The 23,745-nt window shown below is 47.2% G+C and overlaps 1 protein-coding gene across 1 annotated transcript; it reads left to right on the forward strand.

Annotated features, from left to right (window-relative positions):
* Nucleotides 1–1,253: 1,253 nt before the first annotated feature.
* On the forward strand, nucleotides 1,254–23,242 carry LOC308671845 (uncharacterized protein; the record flags this gene model as incomplete). The annotated part of the gene is made up of 4 exons (XM_081334328.1): nucleotides 1,254–1,270; nucleotides 4,025–4,168; nucleotides 21,825–22,038; nucleotides 22,105–23,242. 4 exons carry the CDS (start codon nucleotides 1,254–1,256, stop codon nucleotides 22,813–22,815), a joined length of 1,086 nt encoding a protein of 361 aa, XP_081190454.1. The 3' UTR covers nucleotides 22,816–23,242.
* Between the last annotated feature and the right edge of the window lie 503 nt (nucleotides 23,243–23,745).

The following is a 23,745-nucleotide window of genomic DNA, read 5'->3' on the forward strand; positions in this document are numbered from 1 at the left end:
CACACTAACACAAAAACACAAACATAGAGACAGACAAACACACAAACACAGAGACAGACAAACACAATTGTCAGACACCAAATCTTGCAGTGTTTCCCCTTTGCTAAGGCCAGATAACAGTGCAGGCAGTCCTCGACTTACAGTGGTTCAGTTAGTGACCGTTCAAAGTTACATTGGCCCTGAAAAAAGGGACCTTTTTTCACACTTACGACCGTTGCAGCCTCCGCGTGATCAAAATTCAGACGCTGGGCCACTGACTCCTGACTTGTGACGGTCGCAGGATCCAGGGGGGTTACGTGGTTCCCCTTTTGCGACTTTCTGACGGGCAAGGGTCAACGGGGGAGCCAGTTGCAGTTAACAAACCGGGTTACTTATTTAACAACCGCAGTGATTCGCTTAAGAACCGTGGCAAGGAAGCTCGTAAAAGCCCACTCAGCAACTGCTTCACTTAGCAACAGAAACGTCAGGCTCAGTCACGGCCATAAGTTACACCTTTGGTGAAGAAACAGGAAACCGAGTTTGTGGGCTTCTCTGTGCAAATACTGTCAGTCCTCGACTTACGACCGCAACACAGCCCAACATTTATGCTGCTAAGCCAGTTAGTTGTTAAGTGAGTTTCTGCACTCTGAGGGGACCAAATGGCCCGACTGGATCTGACGAAAATAGCTGGCAGGCTGGCCCCCGCCTCAAAAACGCTGAAGGAGGGAGGACAGAATGGGGCATCGCTCAGAGACCCAGCGGGCACCCTCTCAGATCAAACCTCGTCATAAGGGAAGCCAGGAAGGGACGCCAGCCAAGACCTGATGTTTCCAGCTGAATTCTCCCATTTTTATTTTTATTTTTATTTTGCTTCCGTGTTTAGTTCTGCCCTAAATGAGAAAGAAAACGACAGATGAATATTACTGGCTCCCATTATCGCTTTAATTCTTCTTCTTCTTCTTCTTCTTCTTCTTCTTCTTCTTCTTCTTCTTCTTCTTCTTCTTCTTCTTCTTCTTCTTTTTTAAAGATAAATAAATAAATGTTTCCCCCCCACACACACCCAGATGTGAGCAGTCTAGCTCACAATAATTTGTTGGCTGGAATTCTCACCTCTGGAGGGCACCCGGGGCTTTAAGCAGCTGTAATTAATAATATCGGGTGTTTGGGGTGCAGAGGGAGAAGGAATGGGGGTCACTTTCCTCCGACTTGCGGAGAAAAACCACCCCAGGTCTGACCTGCAGAAGATGGGAGGGTGGCAGTGTGCACAGCCCACAATGCACACCAAGAACCGGTGGGTTTTCCTTCACTGGCGTGTCTTTTGGGTTCTCCTCCTATTTCTCCATCCCTTTTTCCCCCCAAACGAGCTGACAGTCTCTTTTATTTATTTATTTTCCTGCTTCGCAAGAGGGAATATGCGGCAAATAAAGAGAAAAATCCCTATAAATCTCCCCCTGCGACATTAATAAAGATCTTATTGTAAGAAAGCCCCTCGGTGGAATCTCTCTCTCTCTCTTTCTCTCTCTTTTGCTTTCTCTCTCTCTTTCTCCTCTCTTTCTCTCTCTTTTTCTCTCTCTCTTGCTCTCTCTCTCTTTTGCTTTCTCTCTCTCTTTCTCTCTCTTTTTCTCTCTCTCTTGCTCTCTCTCTCTCTCTCTTTTGCTTTCTCTCTCTCTTTCTCTCTCTCTTTCTCTCTCTCTTTCTCTCTCTCTCTCTTTTGCCTTCTCTCTCTCTTTCTCCTCTTTCTCTTTTGCTTTCTCTTTCTCTCTCTCTCTTTTGCTTTCTCTCTCTCTCCTCTCTCTCTCTCTCTCTTTTGCTCTCTCTCTCTTTTGCTTTCTCTCTCTCTTTCTCTCTCTCTTTCTCTCTCTCTCTCTTTTGCTTTCTCTCTCTTTCTCCTCTCTTTCTCTTTTGCTTTCTCTTTCTCTCTCTCTCTTTTGCTTTCTCTCTCTTTCTCCTCTCTCTCTTTTTCTCTCTCTCTTGCTCTCTCTCTCTCTCTCTTTTGCTTTCTCTCTCTTTCTCCTCTCTTTCTCTTTTGCTTTCTCTTTCTCTCTCTCTCTTGCTTTCTCTCTCTCTCTTGCTCTCTCTCTCTCTCTTTTGCTTTCTCTCTTTTGCTTTCTCTCTCTCTTTCTCTCTCTTTCTCTCTCTCTTTTGCTTTCTCTCTCTTTCTCCTCTCTTTCTCTCTCTTTTTCTCTCTCTCTTGCTCTCTCTCTCTCTCTTTTGCTTTCTCTCTCTCTTTCTCCTCTCTTTCTCTTTTGCTTTCTCTTTCTCTCTCTCTCTTGCTTTCTCTCTCTCTCCTCTCTTTCTCTCTCTCTTTTGCTCTCTCTCTTTTGCTTTCTCTCTCTTTCTCCTCTCTTTCTCCTCTTTCTCTTTTGCTTTCTCTTTCTCTCTCTCTCTCTCTTTTGCTTTTGCTTTCTCTCTCTCTTTCTCCTCTCTTTCTCTCTCTCTTTTGCTTTCTCTTTCTCTTTCTCTCTCTTTTGCTCTCTCTCTCTCTGCAGTTCTATCCATCTTTGCAGGAGTTTATTTTCCTAGAGGAAGGCTGACACTGATTGTCTTCCTAAATAAACGGGTCTGATAAATATTTAACACTGCAACAAAGGAAGGGAGAAAGCCCTAATGCATGTATGCCAGTTTTGACAGCCAGGCAAAATAAACGAGGAGGGTTTTGCCGATAGCAAGTTTTGTATATATAATATCTATAGTCCAGTTGCCTTTTGAACAAGCACCTCTGAGGCAAGCGTGACTGAAAAGCTCCACAGACACTCAGTCCTTATTCCCTGCACACAGACGGACACACACACACACACACACACACACACACTTTTGATGATCCTTTGGCCTGGATCAACACCGGTTTGTTATTTTGCTTGTTTCTTTTTTGAAAAAACAAAACCAACCAAATATTGCATCGGGTGCTTTGCAGTAATCAGTTCGTTAAATTCTCCTCCCCAGGTTGGTGCAAAGACATTCCAGCATCATTTGTCAGCTCCTTCGGATATCTGCCAGAAAATTTGCAATATAAGCCTTCTTCAAATAAAGAAGCTTGCCACCGCAGCACAATTCTCACAAAAGCTTTGCTGGAGTAAATGGACTCCTATCCATTTGCCCGAGGATTGGGTTTTTCCCTTTGATCCGGGTGCCGTTTTTGTTTTTTGTTGTTGTTAAGTTTTAAAACACAGAAAAATCTTCTTCTTTATTTAGCAGTGGGCACCTTCCGAGTCATTGCCAGAAATAAGACACTACTGCCGGTTCATTTGACCTCACTCCCCGGAGACAAAATTAATAGAATTTTTCTTTTTTTTTTAAAATGACGGGCGGAAGAGGAAGATCAGAGCCACTGCTCTTGAAAAGAACGGCGTAATTTTGCTCTTTTCACCTTATTTTTAAATTTCTTCGGTTTATCATCCTCTTCAAGGGAAGGTATCCCAAAGATTTTCCTTGGGGAGACCCCAAATTTCTAAACAAAGGGGTGACTGGATAGTTGATCGTATTATTTCTGCCGCTAAGAAAAGTTTGACTATGCTTCCGCTGCCTTCAGAGAAGGAAAAACTGATGCACTTTATTTGGGTGTTGAAAGTGGTTCTCAACCCGCCTGAATTTTTATTTATTTATTTTTTTTTTTTTTTGCATTTGTGATACAAAACAGAAGTAAAGTTGTGGCCTTTGATTTTCGCCCCTGCCTAGCTGCCTCTCTGGACGGACAGTCCACCTTTGCGACTACACCTGTGCTGCGTCAACATTTCTAGGTGATTTATTTATTTTCCCCCTGTCTCCTTTCCCTTCTTCCCTGCTTCAATCCGACTGTTCTTTTTTTTAATATGCAGAGGCTTTTTCGCCCCTTCGCTCCCCGTAATATATTACTGCAAGAAAATCCTGCCTTAAACCACATGCCCAGCCTGATTCTCGTGGCCGGCCATATATATATATATATATATATGAACCAAAGAAGCTGCCTTCGTTTCTCATTCTGGGGAGGTCAAAAGGGAAATTGCTGAAGAAGATTGCAAACAAGGGACAAAGGACACCCCACTTTCTCCTCTTCTCCTAAACCCAGGGCGCCCCGCAATCTTCCCATCCTGGAGGCAGGTTTTGACTCGGAGAGGAGCTTGTCCGGAGGAGGTGAAGAGCAGGATGACCCATGGTTCCCAACCACGGGCAGGGCAATCCGTCTCAAGCCCTCCGTGTCCATTTTCCTGAAGTAAATGGCTGGCCTGTTTAAGAATAAGAGAATAATTTGGTTCATCCTTGCCTTTCTTTCTTTCCCTTTTTCCCCATTCCTCCTTTCCTCTTCCTTATCCTCCTTCCCTTCTCTTTCCCACTTTCTCCTTCCATCCTTTCCTTTCCTTTTTCTTCTTTCCCTTCCCTTTCTACCTTCCTCTCTCTCTTTTCCCTTCTTTCCTTCCCTTTCCCTCTTTCCCATGTCCATATGTGCGTGTGCGCGCACACACACACACGTGCGCACACACACATTCTCCACCGTATTCTCTCTTCCCTCCCCCATTCCCATATCCTTCCAGATTCAAAGCTCCCACCCCAAATCAAAGTACATGGACTTGTTTGTTTAATTGCCACCCTGTAACTTATCAGCCCCGGATCTGAAGGAATTAATTGAGTGTTAACGCATTTTATCTTTGAACAAACTCAGCCCCCCAAATCTCTGCACTTAATTGCCTTGGCCTGGCTGAGAGGCGGTAATTATCTCTACATTAGCTGGAAATTTCTCCCCTGACTTGGAGAAGAGCAAGGAGGGGTGGGGGCAGCAGCAGGGGAAAGAGAGAGAGAGAGAGAGAGAGAGAGAGAGAGAGAGAGAGAGAGAGAGAGAGAGAGAATGAAGCACAGGGTAAGGCAATCTAAACCCACATCTGAAAACCAATTGCAGATCCTCGCCCTGCCTTCTTCTGTAACCAAGTTGGTTGAGTGAAACCCTGAGCATCTTTTAGCCAACCACATTTGTGTCAGAATAGAGCTGGAAGGGACCTTGGCGTTCTTCTAGTCCAGGGGTCCCCAACCCCCGGTCCGTGGACCAGAAACCGGGCCACGGCATGCCAGTAATCGGATCGCACAAACGAACAAAGCCCCACCTGTGAGATGCAGGCAGCACACAAAACCACGCACCCTCCGATCCACGGAAAAACCTCTCTCCACGGAACCGGTAATCCCTGGTGCCCAAAAGGTTGGGGACCTCTGTTCTAGCACAACCACTACCCCACCCCCACCCCCGCTCAAACAGGAGACCGTATACCATTTCAGACAAGTGTCTGTCCAGTCTCTTCTTAAAAACCTCCAGTGTTGGAGCAGCCACAACTTCTGGTGGCAAGCTGTTCCACTGGTTAATTGTCCTCACTGTTAGGAAGTTTCTCCTTAATTCCAGGTTGCTTCTCTCCTTGATGAGCTTCCATCTGTTGCTTCTTGCCCTGCCTTCAGGGGCTTTGGAGAATAGCTTGACCCCCTCCTCTTTGGGGCAGCCCCTCAGATACTGCAACGCTGCTATCATGTCCCCCCTGTCATTTCCTCAACAAGCTCACTTCCCCCCCCAAAAAGAAATCTTTTATTACAGCTGGTCCTCAGCTTAAAACAATTCATGTAGCGACCTTTCAAAGTTGCAACGGCACTGAAAAAAGAAGTGACTGGGCCAGTCCTCACACTTACAACCAACTGACATCCATTCCTCGCACTTACAACCGTTGCAGCATGTCCATGGTCACCTGATTTAAAATTTGTCCACTTGGCCAAAGTTCTAAAAGTTGCAGCGTCCCGGAGTCCCATGATCACAAGTCTCCTGGGGGTGAGATGGGAGTCAGATAAATGTAATACATTTAATAAAAAAAATAAAATAAGTAAATTGTCTTTTGCGATCTTCCCCGCGGCCTTCCGGCGAGCAAAGCAAATGCATGGGAATGGGATTTGCTTACTGACTGTTCAATTCACTGAACGGCTGCCAGGGTTCCGTGGCGAAAAAGTCACAAAATGGGCCGCAACTCATGTCACAACTGCCTTGCTTGACAACAGAAATTCTGCGCTCAACTGCGATCGTAAGCCGAGGACCGTCTGTGTTTATTCCCTGCCCTAGAAAGTTCTGCTCTTCCTCTGATTGCCGTCTGATTCATTTGATGGATCCACAAAGAAAAACTAACCATCTTTCATGGCTACAAAGATAAACCTGAAAGCACGAAACAAGCCAAGCTTTCGGTCTGTGGGTTGTGTTAAAAGCAACCGATGCGATAAAAAACTTCCCGTCCTTTGAAGAGGGGCAAAGCAACAGCAGAAGAATAGAGCATTAAATATCCTTTGGCAGAAAATGATTTTTCTTTTTAATACGTGGGTCCACGGACAAACATTACACACTTACTCAAAAAAAAATGGGTGGTCGCTTTGCTGAGGTTCCCCATCCGTCCTTTTCAACGTACATCATCCGTGATGCATATAATAGAGAAGGCGGTATACTAAAATAAATCAAGAAGATGTAAATTCTGCAAATTAACATCTCCGAACCGGGGAGGTGCCTGCTTCTGTCTTTTCTGCTTGAAAGTCTTTCACATAGAAAGTCAACTTATTTATTTATTCACGGATTGTGTTTCTATAGCCAGCCGTCTCACAATCAAGTTTGGTCTAATGGTTGAAGTATTGGGTTAGAAACCAGGAGACTGTGTGAGTTCTAGTTCCACTTTAGGCATGGAAGCCAGGTGGATGACTTTTAGGCCAATCACCAGGAGACGGTGAGTTCTAGTCCTGCCTTAGACATGAAAGCCGGTTGGGCTAATCGCCAGGACTTTGGTGAATTCTAGTGTCGCCCTAGGAATGAAAGACAGCCGAGGACTTTGGGCCAATCACCAGGAGACGGTGAGTTCTAGTCTCATTTTAGACATGAAAGCTGGCTGGGAGATTTGGGGCCAATCACCAGGAGACGGTGAGTTCTAGTCCTGCCTTAGACATGAAAGCCGTTTTGGTGGCTTTGGGCCGATCACTCTCTCTTGTTACGGGGAAAGGGGGAGGACGAAGGAATATTATGCATGCCCCCCCTTGAACTATTAATAAAAGAAATAAAGGCAGAATATTTTTTTTAAAAAAACTAAACAAAAGTTTAGTTTGGTGGCATACAATAAAGTAAAAACCCAAAATGAGATCCAGAGTGAGAAAAATGCTCATACCTTTGGTTAAATTTGGATTTCTGATTTTTGTGTGGTGGGGGTTAAGATACAAATGGAGGAGGCTAGATTCCTGGGGTGGGGTGGGGAACAACTGAATCCTTCTGCAAAACAGAAGCAGCTGGATCTTCTGCTCCGTGTGGCAGAGAAACTCTTTAGTTCAGGGCTGTGAAAGAGCTACTGGTGTGAACAAAGAGTTTTGGAAGTGTGAACAAAGCTGTTTGGGAGCCGTTTGGCAAAGGAGCATAATTTAACCCGTCTGTTTCCCCAAACAGCTGGGATTCCTTCCAATTTCCTTTCCTTCCTTGGCTTGGAAGTTTCAAAGGCGGTGGAAAAGGTATAGCTTCAGAGGGATCCATGAGGAAAAGAGAGGTCGAAAGGAAGGGAAGGAAGGAAGGGAAGGATGAAACGGGCGGAGAAATTATTTTATCTCCTTGCTTTTTGTGTTAATTGCCGGCGCGATCATTTTTCCTTTGTTCCAATAGTTGCAGCAGTCCAACGTTGGAGGGGCTGCCACAAGGAAGAGGAGGGTCCACCTATTCTCCAAAGCCCCTGGAGTCAGATTGAGAAGCAACGGACGGAAACTCATCAAGGAGAGAAGCAACCTAGGAGGAATTTCCTGACAGTGAGAACAATTAACCAGTGGAAGAACCTGCCTCCAGAAGTGGTGAATGCTCCAACACTGGAAGTTTTTAAGAAGAGACTGGACAGCCATTTGTCTGAAATGGTGTAGGGTTTCCTGCCTTAGCAGGGGGTTGGACTAGATGACCTCCAAGGTCCCATCCAACTCTGTTATTCTGTATTCTGATTAAGTATCCTCCCAAAATAGAGGTTGTTTTCCACCATGGGCAATAATCCTACATGGAGTGTGCTAATAACTTTATTAAGTTGATTAGGTTACGTGTAAAAAAAGGGGTGGGTGGGGCTTGAGCTGTACCAACATGGCCCCCGTCTTGACCTTTTTGCCCCCACAAGTCCTGAAAAGAGGTTTATGATTACAGAAGAGAAATATAGGCCTTTTGGGGTTCCAGTATTAGCAGGGAGGTTATAAAAACCTATAAAATATGGACTGGATTTTCTCTCTTGAGTGTCTGCCTTGACTTACAACTATTCGTTTAGTGACTGAAGTTGCAATAGCGCTAAAACAAGTGACGCACAGTTGTTCCTCGCAGTTGTGACCATTTAAGCATCCTCGTGGTCATGTCTTTATGACGGTTGCAGGACCCCAGGGTCACATGACTGGCATTGGCGACCTTCCCAGCTGCTTTCCGACAAGCAACGTCAATGGGGGAAGCCAGATTCGCTTAACGGCCATGTGATCCATTCCTTGTTCTTCCCTTTTGCAAACTCAGTTTTCCCCTCTTTTGTGTCAGAGCATGCACAGTCTTATTGCGCTGAGGTAACCCAGGAGTGAACACAGTAAACTGTGGTTTGTATTAAATGGTAGTTTATCTTACACTATCTACAATGTACACTAGGAACAAAATGCACACAACGTGCTAATACAGCAGGATCCAACGCACAGCAGTTACAGCAGGAAACAGAAGAGAGAGAACACAGCAGCGGAGCCTTCCCTTTTATACAAAGGCTCTTCAAGGGACACAGACCCTGCTGAGTCATTCCCACCATTACACCACACATCTCACATTATACAAGCTGGTTAGCTTCTAAATCATTACCTTTACATTTTGTTCACGTGCCATTGTCACGCCTTTTGCAACAAAACTACCCAGTGCCCTACAGCGTAGAGCGGGGAGGGAAGAGGCTACTAAATCAAAGCCAAGGAGTATGTCAAAACCTAGAGAGGCCCTTATCAAGGGAGGTTGGCTTGATAGTGGAGACGGCAGGGAAGCGCTCAGCCAATTTGGGAGCTGGGACTGCACTCCGCTTCGGGGGGGGGGTGTCTGCCAAGAGGAGGTCAAAAAAGTCAAGAGGGTGGGGTTTGAAGCTACACTCTTTTGGCATGTGCACGGATTCACTACCAACATCATGGCTGCCATCTTGTGTTTTTTGTGATGTACAGGTGGTCCTCGACTTACGCCACAACTGAGACCCAAATTTCCCTTGCTAAGGGAGGCAGTTGTTACATTTCTTCCTTTCCTTCTTTCCTTTCCTTTCCTTTCCTTTCCTTTCCTTTCCTTTCCTTTCCTTAACCAATCTCAATCTGGGCAACTTTGGTTGGCTGGTGGGGAATTCTGGGAGTTGAAGTCCACGCATCTTAAAGTTGCCAAGCTAGACCAACACTGCCCTTAAGCCACCGAACGGCATGCTGGGGTCAAGACAAAAACCTAGATTTGATTTCACTTGAATCTAAGTGTAAATGAATTAGACGCACTTAATCTGATTACTCACCGTGTATTTAATCATTTCTCCTTCCGTGGCTTTAACATTGCAGTGTAGGGCCAACTTTGGGGCACGTGACTGGAGACCCAGCCTGGGCCCAAAAACAGAGGAAGGTCCCCTTGACTTGCTGCTGCGCCAAAGGGGGTCAGCCTGGGAAAGAATTCAGTGAGATTCCCTGCTGAGCAACAGAAATTCTGGCCCCAGGTATGGCTGTCAGTTGGAAACTGACCAAAGAGAGAAGCAATCTGAAATCAAGGAGAAACTTCCTAACAGTGAGGATAATCAACCAGTGGAACAGCTTGCCACCAGAAGCTGTGGGTGCTCCAGCACTGGGGGCTTTCAAAATAGACTGGACAAGCATTTGTCTGAAATGATGTAGGGTCTTCTGCTTGAGCACGGGGCTGAAGGCCTCCAAAGTCCCTTGAAAATCTGTTATTCTGTTATTCTGTGTTATTCTATTATTCTGTATTATTCGGTGTTATTCTGTTATTCTGCGTTATTCTGCTATTCTGCCGTTCCCTGTTATTCTGTGTTATTCTGTTGTTATTCTGTTATTCCGTTATTCTGCTATTCTGTTATTCCATGTTATATTGTTATTCCGTGTTATTCTGTAATTCTGTTTTTCCGTGTTATTCTGTGGCTTGGACATCGTTTGGTAGCTGCAATCCTCACAAAAGAGAATTTTCCCTCCCTTTGCGAATTACCCAATTTAGAACTTTTTTTTAAAAAAATATGTCTTTTTAGGACCTTTCCATCCCTAACCCTCGTGGGATGGCCAACAAATGCCTACAGTGTTTCACTCTCCTTATTTATTTATTTATTTTCCTATCAGGGTGATGTTTTCCTTTCCCAACAATGGGCATCACCCCCCCACGTGTTCTCCTTTTAGTTAAGTTACTTTATCTGGACAGAAAAACGTTTCATAAGGCAAAAGGAGGAAGGGGGAGGAAGCTTGGAGGGGGGGGAGGCGTGTGTCTTTGCCCCCAGCTTTCGGCCTGAGAAAGAGCGATTGGATGGCCCCACAAGAGAGAGAGGGGGGAGAGGGAGGCTGGAGGGGGAGAGCAAAGATTTCTTTTAAGGGAAAATTGTGGATAACGAGAGGTCATAAATGTAAGCGCTGTGCCTTTAAATTCACAGCTGCCAGGCCGTAAATATATTTTACGTGTGGGGCATTGCAAAAAAACAAAAAAAAAGTGGGCCTTTCCTGACGTGTTTCTCTTGTCTATAATGGAGGGGCTGGTCTAATGCAGCAACTTAAACACTCCGGTCCTGTTGATTTTATGGACTGGAAAGGCCCTGATTTATGATAGCAGCATCTGAACATCAAGCAACTTGGGGGTGGGTGGGTGGGCTGGAGAGAGGAAAAGGAGATAAAAGGGGGCAGATGTACGCGGGCTCAGTGCTTGAAAGGCATGAAAAGCTTTATTTCTGGGTGGGGGGGGAAAGGGGGGGAAGGATATGGATAAGATTGAGTTAGGATCCTACTTGGGTGCAGATGTCAAAGGGGTAAGTTAGAACAGGCTGGGGGGAAATTCAGCACCGGATTTAGAAATTTAAGGCGCTCTCTAGGGTTCTCACTTTGTCAGCCATCCCATACTAGACTCAGATGGTTTAGTGGTGAACATACCAAGCTAGGAACTGGGAGGCTGTGAGTTCTAGTCCTGCCTTAGGCAGAAAAGGCAGCTGAGCGACTTCAGGTCAAACTTCAGGAGACTGGGAATTCTAGTCCTGCCTTAAGCCGGAAAGCCAGCTGGGTGACTTCAGGCCAATCACCAGGGGACTGGAAGTTCTAGTCCTGCCTTAGGCACAAAAGCCAGCTGGGTGACTTCAGGCCAACCACCAGGGACTGGAAGTTCTAGTCGCACCTTAGGCACAAAAGTCAGCTGGGCGACTTTGGGAAATTACAAGGAGATGGTGAGTTCCAGTCCTGCCTTTGGTAGAAAAACCAACCGGGTGACTTTGGCCAGTCCCTCTCTCTCAGCCCACCCCACCTCGCAGGGTCGTTATTGTGGGGAAAAAGAGGAAGAGGAAGGAGTATTTAGATATGTTTGTCTCTTTAATTTATAAAAATAATTTTTTGGAAAAAATCTAAAAAGTGGGGTGTTAAGAAAGCCATTTCTTTAAAGCATTGCTCTGGGGAACACGTGGCGAAGGCCTCAGGCTACCAGCCAGGAGATGGTGAGTTCGAGTCCTGCCTTAGGCAGAAAAGCCAGCTGGGGGACCTCGGGCCAGTCACTCACACTCAGCCCTAGTAAGGCAGCAATGGCCAACCACTTTGGGGGAAATCCTTGCTCAGACAATGGCAGGGCTTCATCCGGAAGAAGGGGGGGGGATTTCTCCTTTCCCGTAGTCCCTTTTCCTATTTTAGTTTCCCCCACCCCACCCAGCCGAATCCCACATTTTCTTTCCAGAGGGCTTTCCCAGCGCAGGCAGCTGGGGAAGATGGTAATTCTGATGCTCTCACGTAGGGACAGGGGTGAGGGGGCAAAGGAAAGACCATCCGTCATTTTTGCTGGAGAAGCCGCAGCAGCCTGGCACGGGAAGGGAAAGCAGGCCAGATGGGTTTCAGTCACGTGACCTGAGATGGGGAGGGGAGGGGGGGGGAAAGAGGGTCGATGTGCAAAGGGAGAGTTCAGTTCTAACCTGGGCATCTTCCCCCCCTCCACGAATCCGTCCCCCGGCGGTTTATTTCGCGGTCCCTCCGTCCTTTGAGCGGTTCCAGAAAAACTTGGGGGAGAACATTACTGCTCACCCCCAAAACCCGAGCAGCTGGACCTTGACCAGGGGGTGGGTGGGTGGGTGGGTGGGGGTGTCGGGGTGTGTGTGTCATGGGTGGATTCAAAACAAAGGAGCTTGGCCCATCAAATCTCCAAATATATAAACTGGGGCCCTGATTTCCTCCCTTCTCGGAGTCGGTTCACGGGATGGGTGGGCCAGACAAGGTCCAGTCCTGATCCTCTCATGGCTCGGCCACGGAATGAATTCCAGATGTTCCTCACCTGGTCCTCACATTGCAACTTGGGCTGCAGAAGATCTCTTAAGAAGAAGAGAGAGGGGAAAGTTTCGCTCTGGTGCCTAATAACTTCCTTTCCTTTCCCTTTCCTTTATTTCCTTCCCTTCCCTTCCCTTCTCCTTTCTTCTCTTTTCGCCGCCTTTCCTTTTTTCTTTCCTTCTTTCATTTCCCCTTTCCCTTTCCTCTTTTCTTTTTTCCTTTCCTTTCCTTCCCCTTTTCCTTCCCCTCTCTTCCCCTTCCTTTCTCCTTCCCCTCCCTCTTCTCTTTCTCCTTCCCCTTTCCTTCTTTCCTTTCCTTCCCCTTCACTTCCCCTTCCCCTTCTACTTTCCTCCCTCCCTTCTTCTCTGTACTGCATCCCTCCCTCCCTCCCTCCCTCCCTCCCTTCCTTCCTCCCTCCCTCCCTCCCTTCCTTCCTTCCTCCCTCCCTTCCTTCCTTCCTCCCTTCCTTCCTCCCTCCCTTCCTTCCTTCCTTCCTTCCTTCCTTCCTCCCTTCCTCCCTTCCTTCCTTCCTTCCTTCCTCCCTCCCTCCCTCCCTCCCTCCCTTCCTTCCTCCCTCCCTCCCTCCCTCCCTCCCTTCCTTCCTCCCTCCCTTCCTCCCTTCCTTCCTTCCTTCCTCCCTTCCTTCCTCCCTTCCTCCCTTCCTTCCTCCCTCCCTTCCTTCCTTCCTTCCTTCCTTCCTTCCTTCCTTCCTCCCTTCTTCCCTTCCTTCCTTCCTTCCTCCCTCCCTCCCTCCCTCCCTCCCTCCCTCCCTCCCTCCCTTCCTTCCTTCCTTCCTTCCTTCCTTCCTTCCCTATAGTCTTAGTAATCTCTTTTCTACTTTTCCTTCCGATCCTCTTACTACACAGTTTATTTATTTATTATTTATTAATTTTATTTCTATACCGCCCTTCTCCCGAAGGACTCAGGGCGGTGAACAGGGCAGTACGTATTAAAAGACAAAATACAAAAATTAAAAAAGATTAAACAAAATGCCCACGAATAAGTTAAAACATATTAAAAAAGTAGGTTAAAACACATGAATAAAACCCAACCCCATCCCATCAGGCCAGGCCAGCTTGTTCGAAGAGGTAAGTCTTTAGATCGCGCCGGAAGGAGCGGAGGTCAGGCGCCATCCGGAGCTCGACCGGAAGATGGTTCCATAAATCCGGTGCGCCCACAGAGAACGCTCTCCCCCTGGGGGCCACGTTGGATGATCCAACCTAGCAACGGTGCAATATAAACCCCTGCGTCCCTACTTGGACCAAAGAGCTTGGGGAATGGGAAACAACAAAAAAAAAAAGTATAAAAAAAAGTAAGGCCAACTAAGCCCCACAAATCCAGATGGCCACTAGATGTCAGCAAAGAGTTTGGGTTTTTCCCCTGCCGACCTCTTCTGTTCTCCATCCGCCTCCAGGGGTGTCCGCAGGTGTCAAGATGGCAGCTGCCTTGGATCGCATCACCCTGTCGACTTTTTGGGATATTGGCATTTAACTCTGATTTCTCTCCCTTCAGCCCATAAGTAACAGTATTTTGGCCATGAAGTTTGCAAAAAAAATCCTCCCAGTGTTTTTTTCCCCTTTAAGCTTCCTCTGAGGGAAGATAATTGAGCAATTAGCAACAGATTACCTTTAGTGGCTCTTTTGCCTTAATGAAGCCTTGTGTAATAAAGTGCCAATTAAAAACTCAAGAGGGAGGGGAAGCAGCCGAGAGGATCCTCACCCCGCGGGTTTATGCCTCAGCCAAGTTTTCCTGGGGCTTCTGAGCAGCTCAGGTGGTTCTAACCACTAGGGAATAGGAAGGGTCTCCCTACCCCACGGGGGGGGGGTAACTCTTTGCAAGTGGGAGGCCCGATGGTTTGGCTGAAATTCCCATCATCCTTGGCCGAGAAGCCAGCACAGTTCAAATGGAAGAGAATAAGGGAATAAGGAGGGTTGCTTAGTTGGGGCTCAGAGGCCCCCCCCCCAGTTCTCTCTTGATTTTAATATCCAAATTTATAATGGGAAAAACCTCATTTGGCTCAGCAGATACAGAAAAGTACTGGTTTCCTGCTGCTAAAATGCGAAAAAACATTTATTATTGTTATTGTTGTTATTATTTCTTAATATAATTATTATATATTCTGGCTCTTGAATTTTCCTCGGTAAAGCAAAGTTATAAGCAATATCTTTTTTAAAGACATTACGAACCTCTTTCAGAATTTGCCCCTTTGACCTTTAGTTTTTCCTAAGAAATGAGGGCACCTAGAGACATACCTGGCCAGGTTCGTAGGATGTCCATGAATAGTCCAAAAAAAAAAAGTCAAGATGGTACCTGCAATTAGTTTATTGAAACTTTGCCTGGCTGTCTTGCCACTGTTGCATCTGTATTTTGATTTTGCAGACCAGCGAGGGTCCCCAACCGTTTTGGCACCAGGGACCAGTTTCAAGAAATGCCATTTTCGCACAGACTGGGGGCGGGAGAGGAGGAGCGTGCACGCACAGTTTTGCTTGCCCATCATTCACCTCCAGCGATGCAGCGCCATTCCTAACAGGCCTTGGACCGGTACTGGACTACAGCCCAGGGGTGTTGGGGACTCCTGTTGTAGACCACTTCTTATTTATTTATTTTTATTTTAATTCCATTTATATCCTGCCCTTCTCCGAAGACTCAGGGCGGCTTACAAGCTTAGCAGTAGCCTTCATTCTATGTATATGCCTGCTTATTAGGGCTTTCGCACACACCCCAAGCGGCATTATTACAAAGTCAGCTTAATTGCCCCCAACAATCTGGGTCCTCTTGCTAATATCCTCCTGGTGTTGCTATGCCCCGATATGGACTTTCATTTTTCTTTAAAACAATCCAGTACACAGTCATGATTATTAATAACCACCATTGGTGGCTTTCTCCCCCCCCAGCCCACCGTGTTTTAGTCACATGGTTTGGGGCTGGGTTTACGCCATCCATGAAGCCACCGAACATGGTTTTATGGCCCACCAACGGCTGCATTTTCGTACTTCATTTTGCCCTGATGAAAAGCAGCACGTGATTGGCTTCCCGCAATGTTTTCCCACATCACGCTGGCTTATCAAACCTGGGCCTTCCCATCAGGCAAATCCTGTCCCGTCCTCTCCCAATAATTCCCGCAGCCTTTCCTTCCCACTCAGAATACAAGCCTCTTGGTGGAGAAACCCCAAAACTGCAGAAGAATGGCTGATCCTTTGGATAAAAGCTTTTTGCCCATCTCGGGACCAAGTTTTTGTTTTTTTTTTTGCTTTTGAACCTGGCAGTTCCATCCTAAATCTGTCCAAGGCCTGGGAATGGATGGGACAGGCAAACATGTCTGGGCGCATAAAATTTAGAATAGAATAGAAGCTGGAAGGGACCTTGAAGATCTTCTAGTCCAGCCCCCCCCCCCCCCCGCTCAAGCAGGAGAACCTATACCATCTCAGACAGGTGATTGTCCAGTCTCTTCTTAAAAACCTCCAGTGATGGAGCACCCACGATTTCTGGAGGCAAGCTGTTCCACTGGTTAATTGTCTTCGCTGTCAGGAAGTTTCTCCTTAATTCCAGGTTGCTCCTCTGTTTGGTCAATTTCCAACCATTGTTTCTTGCCTTGCCCTCTGGTCCTTTGGAGAATAATGTGACCCCCTCTTCTTTGTGGCAACCCCTCATATGCTGGAATACTGCTATCATGTTGCCCTTATGTCTTCTTCTTTTCTTTAGACAAGCCAAACCCAAGACCTGCAGCCGTTCTTCGTATGTTTTAATCTCCAGGCCGTGGATCATCTTAGTCGCTCTTCTCTGAACTTTTGCCAAGGTCTTTTTTGTAGTATGGTGACCAAAATTGGCTGCAGGATTCCAGATGTGGCCTTACTAGGGTTTTATAAAGCGGTACTAATACTTTGCGTGATCTTGATTCTATGCCTCTGTTTATACAAGCCAGGATTGTATTAGCTTTCTTTGGCGGTGGCTGCACATTGCTGGCTCATGGTCAAGTGATCGTCCACTCGGACTCCAAGGTCCCTCTCACAGTTACTGTTTTTGAGCTGGGTCTTGCCCAATCTGTAGCTCTTGGACCCCCGAGGCAGAAGCCCCCAGCCAAAGGAAGACGAGTTCCCCAAAGCCTGTTGAGATGACCCCTGTCCCCATCTCCCCCCTTCGCCTTTTCTTCAGCTACTAGGGAACATCATCAGTGCTAGAAGGGAGGAGGGGTTTGCGGAGAGGAGGGAGGAGGAGGAGGAGGAGGAGGAAGAAGAAGAGACTGTGGGCTCCTTGATGCTCTCTGAGCTTGTTTTCTTGTAGATGTTTCATGACCCAACTAGGGAACATCATCAGTGCTAGAAGGGAGGAGGGGTTTGCGGAGAGGAGGGAGGAGGAGGAGGAGGAGGAGGAAGAAGAAGAGACTGTGGGCTCCTTGATGCTCTCTGAGCTTGTTTTCTTGTAGATGTTTCATGACCCAACTAGGGAACATCATCAGCACTCAAAGGGAGTGTGGGTTGTGGAATGGAGAAAAAGAAGGGGAGGAGGAAGCAGAGGAGAAGGGGGGGGAGGAGGAGGAAGAAGAAGAGGAGGAAGAGAAGGAGAAGGGGGAGGAGGAAGAGGAGGAGGAGGAGAAGCAGAATGTGGGGTCTTAGGTGCTCTCTGAGCTGGATGCTTTTCTTGCAGACGTTTCACGGCCCAACTCGGTACCCCAACCAGGTGCCTTGAGTGTGTTGGGAAAGGGACGTCTCCTTGCCAGTCCCTATCCCAAACAGGTGCCTGGAGAAGATGAGGAGGAAAAGGCTAGGGGGAGCGGGGGGGGGGCGAGGCAGCCCCTTCTTCTCCTGCCGGCAGTCCTGGACCGGTTTCGGGGCGGCTGCCCTGCGGAGACGAGAGACGGGAAGAGAACGAGTTAAAAGCGAAAGGCCCGCCGACTTCCGGATGTGTTCGAGGCCCAGGGCTGTGCGGAGAGAAAACGCGCATCTTTCTCCGCTCGCCTCCTCCTTCCACGCGGGAGGGGTGGGGGGGCGGGGAGGGGAGGGAAGGGAGAGGGAAAGAAGAGCAGGGAACGGCGGCTTGGAGCGGGGGGGGGCGAGGAAGGCAAGCCGCCCCTTTGATCCTCCCTGGCATCTTCCTCCGAGGAGCCCGCTCCCCACAAAAAGCCAAACTCTCAAGTCACCAGAGCGGGCGGCGGGGGGGGGGGGTTTGAGGGCGGCGCGGCGCTGCCTCGTCCATCTCCTCCTCTCTCCCTCCCTCTCTCTCTCTCTGTCCCCCTAATCCACTCCCCCTCTTTTTCTGTCCCCCATCCACTGCCCCCCCACCAAGATCCACTGCTGCGGCTTTAAGAGGAGGAGTGCGGGGGGGGGGAAGTGGCAACCCCCGGCTAATGTGTGTGTGTGTGTGTGTGTGTGTGTGTGTATTTCTCTTTCTCTCTCTTTCTCTGCCAGCTCCCCCCCCCCATCCACCACCACCACCCGGCCTCCGCCGATTCCAGCGGGCGGCTGAGCGCTGAATTCTCCTCGGTGGTGAGAGGTTGAGTAGGGGAAGGGGGTTTTAGGGAACCTCTGAGGGGCCCCCCCAATCATCACATCCCTTCCTTCCTTCCTTCCTTCCTTCCTTCCTTCCTTCCTTCCTTCCTTCCTTCCTTCCTCTGGCACCTTCTCTAGCTGTTTCTCTCTATCAACACTCCCGCGCCCCCCTCCCCATTTCTCCGCCTTTGCATCTTGCCCGGATAGGACCGGAGGCGCATTTAAAAAGGGAAAGGCAGAAAGAACGGCGCGCCGGGGAGGGGGGGAGGGGAGGGGAGAGGCGGGCGGGCGCCTGGTTGGGAGTTGAGGTCCATCTTTTGAAGCCGAGAACGAGAAGAAGGGCGGGAAGATTAGAAAGGAGCGGGCGTGAAAAAGCGCCTTTTCCGGCTCTTTTGGGAGGGGGCTGTTTCTCTTCTTTCCCTGGTGTCTGCCCCCTCCCCTTTTCCAATTAGTACCACCCGGGTTGCCCGTGTGTGTGTGTGTGTGTGTGTGTGTGTGTGTGTAGACACACACAGAACCCACCCCGAGGACGAGGCTCATCAATCACGGGAGGCTGACATTTCCCAGGATGGGCAGCCGCGGCGGCGAACGACACAAGCCCAGATCTACTTCGGAGAAAGCAGGGATCGCCGCCAGCTAGCTCTCTAGCTCTCGGCGCCTCGATCTTCCGCCTCTTGCCCCAGCCTTCCTCCCCCCCACACACACACTCCCCACTTCCACGCAAACCTCTAACCAAGCCCCCAGCTCGTCTCCTGCGAAGGTTTCCTTAAACGCGCTTTAAAAACCCAAAGGAAACCGCGGGACTTCTGAAAAAGGACGGCGGGGTCTTCTTCGGATTTTTAAAAATTTTGTTTGCTTGAGTAGAACGACCCCGCAAACCGCTCCTCTCTGAAAAGCGGCGGGGTGGGGGGTGGAGGGGAGGGGGTGGAGAGACCCCGGCGCCTTGGATTTGATGGGGTTGCAGCCCGGACTCGAGATGGCGCTTCGGCTTTGGGGAGAAGACTGACCGGCCTCTCTGGCTCCCCCCGAAACCCCCCTTCTCCCGGGGGGGAGACGCCAGGAGGAAGAGAAAACCTGGAGAAAAAGCTCGGGAGCGTCTCATGGCCCAAAGGGTAAGTCGGGACCCCCCCTACCCCCCACCAGCCGCTTCCCCGTCACTGGTCGGGTTTAAAAAAAAAGAACATCATCATCATCATCATCATCATCATCATCATCATCATCATCATCGTAATGAACAGGCCCTGACTGAGAGGTCAGATCTCAAAGTCAGATCTTCCAGATAGGGTTAGGGCTTTTGTTTTGTTGTGTTTTTAGGGTGTGTGTGTGTGTGTGTGTGTGTGTGTGTGTGTGAAAGGTTGGGTGTGATCTAAAAAAAACCCCTAAGGTGCGCTTAAACGGCTTTCTCGGTTTGTGCAGATCGCTCGTGGTCGGGACCTCTTCTGGTTGCCTCGTCGTTTTCCGCCGCAACTTCTTAACTTCATCAATTGTTTTGCTGGTTTGTTTTTGGGACAAACCTTGTTGGTGGGCCGAGAAGTCTGCGAAAAGATTTGGGACTGAGGTGGTGGAAGGAAGGGAGAAAGAGGATGGATGGATGGATGGATGGATGGATGGATGGATGGATGGATGGATGGATGGATGGAGAGAGAGAGAGAGAGAGAGAAAGAGATGGACAGATAGATATTGAGTTATAGATAGACAGATAGAGATATACCTGTAGATAGATAGATATGGACAGATAGAAAGGTATAGAGTTGTACAGACAGAGACAGACAGATATTATAGATATACAGAGAGACAGATGTTCGGAGAAATACAGAGATATAGAGGGAGAGAGACAGACAGACAGAAAGATATAGAGATATAAATAGATACACACAGAGAGAAGGATAGGTAGAGAGAGAGGATAGAGAGAGAGAGACAGAGAGAGACAGACAGACAGACAGAGATATAGATGGGAGGGAGGGAGGGAGGGAGAGACGGAAAGACAGACAGACCTCGTTTTAAAAAGTCCTTTCTTTCTTTCTTTCAAATGAACTTGGCAGTTGTCACTTCTTGGTCAAACTCGGGGCGCCCCAACCTCCTTCTGCTCTGCATTTAACTTTGGGAGTTGAGAGGCTTTTCTTTTGGGGGTCTTCCCCCCAAAAAAGCGGGGCGGCGGGGTGGGGGGGGGAGGAAGGCAGGAGAAGAAAAAGAAAGAAAGAAAGAAAAGCCGCCCAGAGCAAATCCTCGCCGTCTCCATAGCAAACTCTCACGAGCGAGAGAAACGCGGAAGGAAGGGCAGCGGCGGCTGGAAAAGGCGGCGGCGGCGGCGAGGAAGGCTTGACTTTTTCCCGGCTCGACTTTCTCTTCTTCTGCCTCCCTTTGAAGTCCGGCTGCTCATTTGAGAGCTTCGGCGGGGCAGGGTTGGGACACTTCGGGGGGGGGGGGCTTTGGAAAGTTTTTGCAGCCCCCCTTTCCCCCCCCCTCCCCTGACTCCCCTCCGGGAAGCGGCAGAAAAGAGCGACCCGGCATGAAAGCCCCGGGTTCAGGTCTGGCACTTTGGCCCCTTGGAAGCAATTCAGAAGCCTCCGCCGCCCCCGCCCCGGCTTCTCCCCGACGGAGGTCTGGCATCTCGGCTCTCTCTCTAGAAGATATAGAGTTATATTTGGGGGGGGGGGCAGGTATAGTTCTGGATAGTAGAAGAAAAAGACCCGGTACTTTCTGCTAAGTATTACGGTAGTTATTATTCCCTTGGTATTATTTAATCGACTCTTCTTTAATTCAAGCAAAATGTAGCTTACATGATCTTTCTTTCTTTCTTTCTTTCTTTCTTTCTTTCTTTCTTTCTTTCTCTTTCTTTCTTTCTTTCTTTCTTTCTTTCTTTCTTTCTTTCTTATTTTTCTCCTGTCTTTCTCTTTGTCCTTCCTTCTTTCTATTCTTATTCTCCTTTCTTTCTTTCTTTCTTTCTTTCTTTCTTTCTTTCTTTCTTTCTTTCTTTCTTTCTTTCTTTCTTTCTTTCTTTCTTTCTTTCTTTCTTTCTTTCTCTTTCTTTCTTTCTTTCTTTCTTTCTCTCTCTCTCTCTTTCTTTCTTTCTTTCTTTCTTTCTTTCTATTTTTCTCCTGTCTTTCTCTTTGTCCTTCCTCCTTCTTTCTATTCTTATTCTCTTTCTTTCTTTCTTTCTTTCTTTCTTTCTTTCTTTCTTTCTTTCTTTCTTTCTTTCTTTCTTTCTTTCTTTCTTTCTTTCTTTCTTTCTTTCTCTTTCTCTCTCTTTCTTTCTCTTTGTTTTTTCTTCCTTCCTTCCTTTTTCTTTCTTTCTTTCTTTCTTCTTTCCTTCCTTCCTTCCTTCCCCCCTCTCTTTCTTTCTTTCGTTCTCTCTCCAAAACAATTAACAGTATTTATTATTATATCCAATTCTTTCTGATGTAACTTTCCAAGATGTAGAAATCAATTATTTCTGTAGAAAAGGGAGAGCAGGGAAGGGAAACATCCAACCTTGTTACAATTTATTAATCCAAAAATCTGTAGGATCAATACTTTTCAAAGCAAGATCTGAATTATGATTTCCCCTTAATGTATTTTGGTGAACATATAAGCGTGTTCGCCTGTGTATTTCTGTATGCAGGTTTCAAAAACGTTTCCCTTCCGAGCATTTTGTTTTTATTTTTTAAAGTGTATTCTGAAAAGTCAGTGGAGTCTTTGCAGGACTGAGTGAAAGAGAAGAAAAGAGAGGGAGGGAAAGGTTAAACGGATCGGCTCCTCTTTGCTCATAGCTGAGCTGTAAGAGGTGATTTAAATAAGAATGGATGCTTGGCAGGGTGGAAAAAATCCGCACTTCTCCCCCTACCAAGGGAAGGAAAGTTTTGCGCTGTTTTGCTTTTTTATTTAAAAAAATAATTGTAAAGTTTAAAGTGCAGTGCTGGATTTCAATTCATTTATAAAGACAAGAAAGAAAGAAAGAAAGAAAGAAAGAAAGAAAGAAAGAAAGAAAGAAAGAAAGAAAGAAAGAAAGAAAGAAAGAAAGAAAGAAGAAGGGAGAAAGAGTGGGGAGAAAGAGAGGAAGGAAGAAAAGAAAGAAAAGAAAGAAAAGAAAGAAAAGAAAGAAAGAAAGAGGAAGGGAGAAAGAGTGGGGAGAAAGAGAGGAAGGAAGGAAGGAAGAAAAGAGAAGAAGAAAAGAAAGAAAGAAAGAAAGAAAGAAAGGAGGGAGGGAGGAAGGAAGGGAGAAAGAGTGGGGAGAAAGAGAGGAAGGAAGGAAGAAAAGAAAGAAAGAGAAAGAAAGAAAGAAAGAAAGAAAGAAGGGAGGGAGGAAGGAAGGAAGGAAGGGAGAAAGAGTGGGGAGAAAGAGAGGAAGGAAGGAAGAAAAGAAAGAAAGAGAAAGAAAGAAAGAAAGAAAGAAAGAAGAAGGGAGAAAGAGTGGGGAGAAAGAGAGGAAGGAAGAAAAGAAAGAAAAGAAAGAAAAGAAAGAAAAGAAAGAAAGAAAGAGGAAGGGAGAAAGAGTGGGGAGAAAGAGAGGAAGGAAGGAAGGAAGAAAAGAGAAGAAGAAAAGAAAGAAAGAAAGAAAGAGAAAGAAAGAAAGAAAGAAAGAAAGAAAGAAAGAAAGAAAGAAAGAAAGAAAGAAAGAAAGAAAGAAAGAAAGAAAGAAAGAAAGGAGGGAGGGAGGAAGGAAGGGAGAAAGAGTGGGGAGAAAGAGAGGAAGGAAGGAAGAAAAGAAAGAAAGAGAAAGAAAGAAAGAAAGAAAGAAAGAAAGAAAGAAAGAAAGAAAGAAAGAAAGAAAGAAAGAAAGAAAGAGAGAGAGGAGGGAGGGAGGGAGGGAGGGAGGAAGGAAGGGAAAAAGAGTGGGGAGAAAGAGAGGGAAGGAGGAAGGAAGGAAGGAAGGAAGGAAGGAAGGAAGGAAAATAAATAAGTGTATGCTGATTTCATTTGGGGAGAGCAACTGGCAAAGAAGTTGACCAAAAGAGGCTGAAAAATAATGGCAAAAGTTGATTGCCCATGAAAAAAATCAGCTTTGGTTTTATCCTTCTTTTTCAATGTCCAGTTGTAGAGGTGGAAATGCAGATTTGCACATTTTCTATGACAAAATCCCATAAATAAACAAACCTACAAAGAATAAGATTGAAGCGGGAGAGGGGGAACATGTGTGCCAATCTGATTTCTGTCTCAAAAGTTCTGCTCCTTTCAAGGAAAGGGGGGGGAAGTCCCCCTCTTTTTTCTTTTTCTTTTTTTTTAAAGTTTCCCCAAAAGCCATCCAGGTGCTACTGACTTCTGTTCTAGGAGCCAGCCCGGGAGGGTGATTCATGAGAATAAGGCATTTTTGTGTATGGATATGTGCGTTTAGTTCCTTTCTAAGGCAAAATGAGAGGGTGTGTGTGTGTGTGTGTGTGTGCGCGCGCGCTATATTTGTGGGTATGGAGAATTGGGGGGTTGAAAACCCCCAAGCTGAAGGGTGTGGAGATTCCCCCAGGCGGATCTGCCTGCAAACACAGCGTGTGAAGCCTCTGAGTTTGGGGTTGGGGTGCTTTTGGAAAAGCGGGTCTCTGTGGATGTGTGTGTGTGTGTGTGTGTGTGTGTGTTTCTTTGCTTCGATCCCCAAATCGGAGGCTGCATTGGACGGGGGGAGGGGGGAGCTGAAGTGGTGCTTGAACTCAACAAGGCCCCCAGTCGTGTGAAATTGACCAGCCGCGCTGTGAAATTGACTTAAGTGGGCAAAAGGTGGAAATTCCTGACCAGAGGCTGAGGGGTGGGGGTGGGGGTGGGGGGCGTTGGGAATTCGTTTGTGGGTTTGTACTTTAGAAAATGAGCCAGGTAGTCTAACCCACACACGCACAAACATAAC

This window comes from Vipera berus, assembly GCF_964194415.1.
Source record: "Vipera berus genome assembly, chromosome: 9".
NCBI lineage: Eukaryota > Metazoa > Chordata > Lepidosauria > Squamata > Viperidae > Vipera > Vipera berus.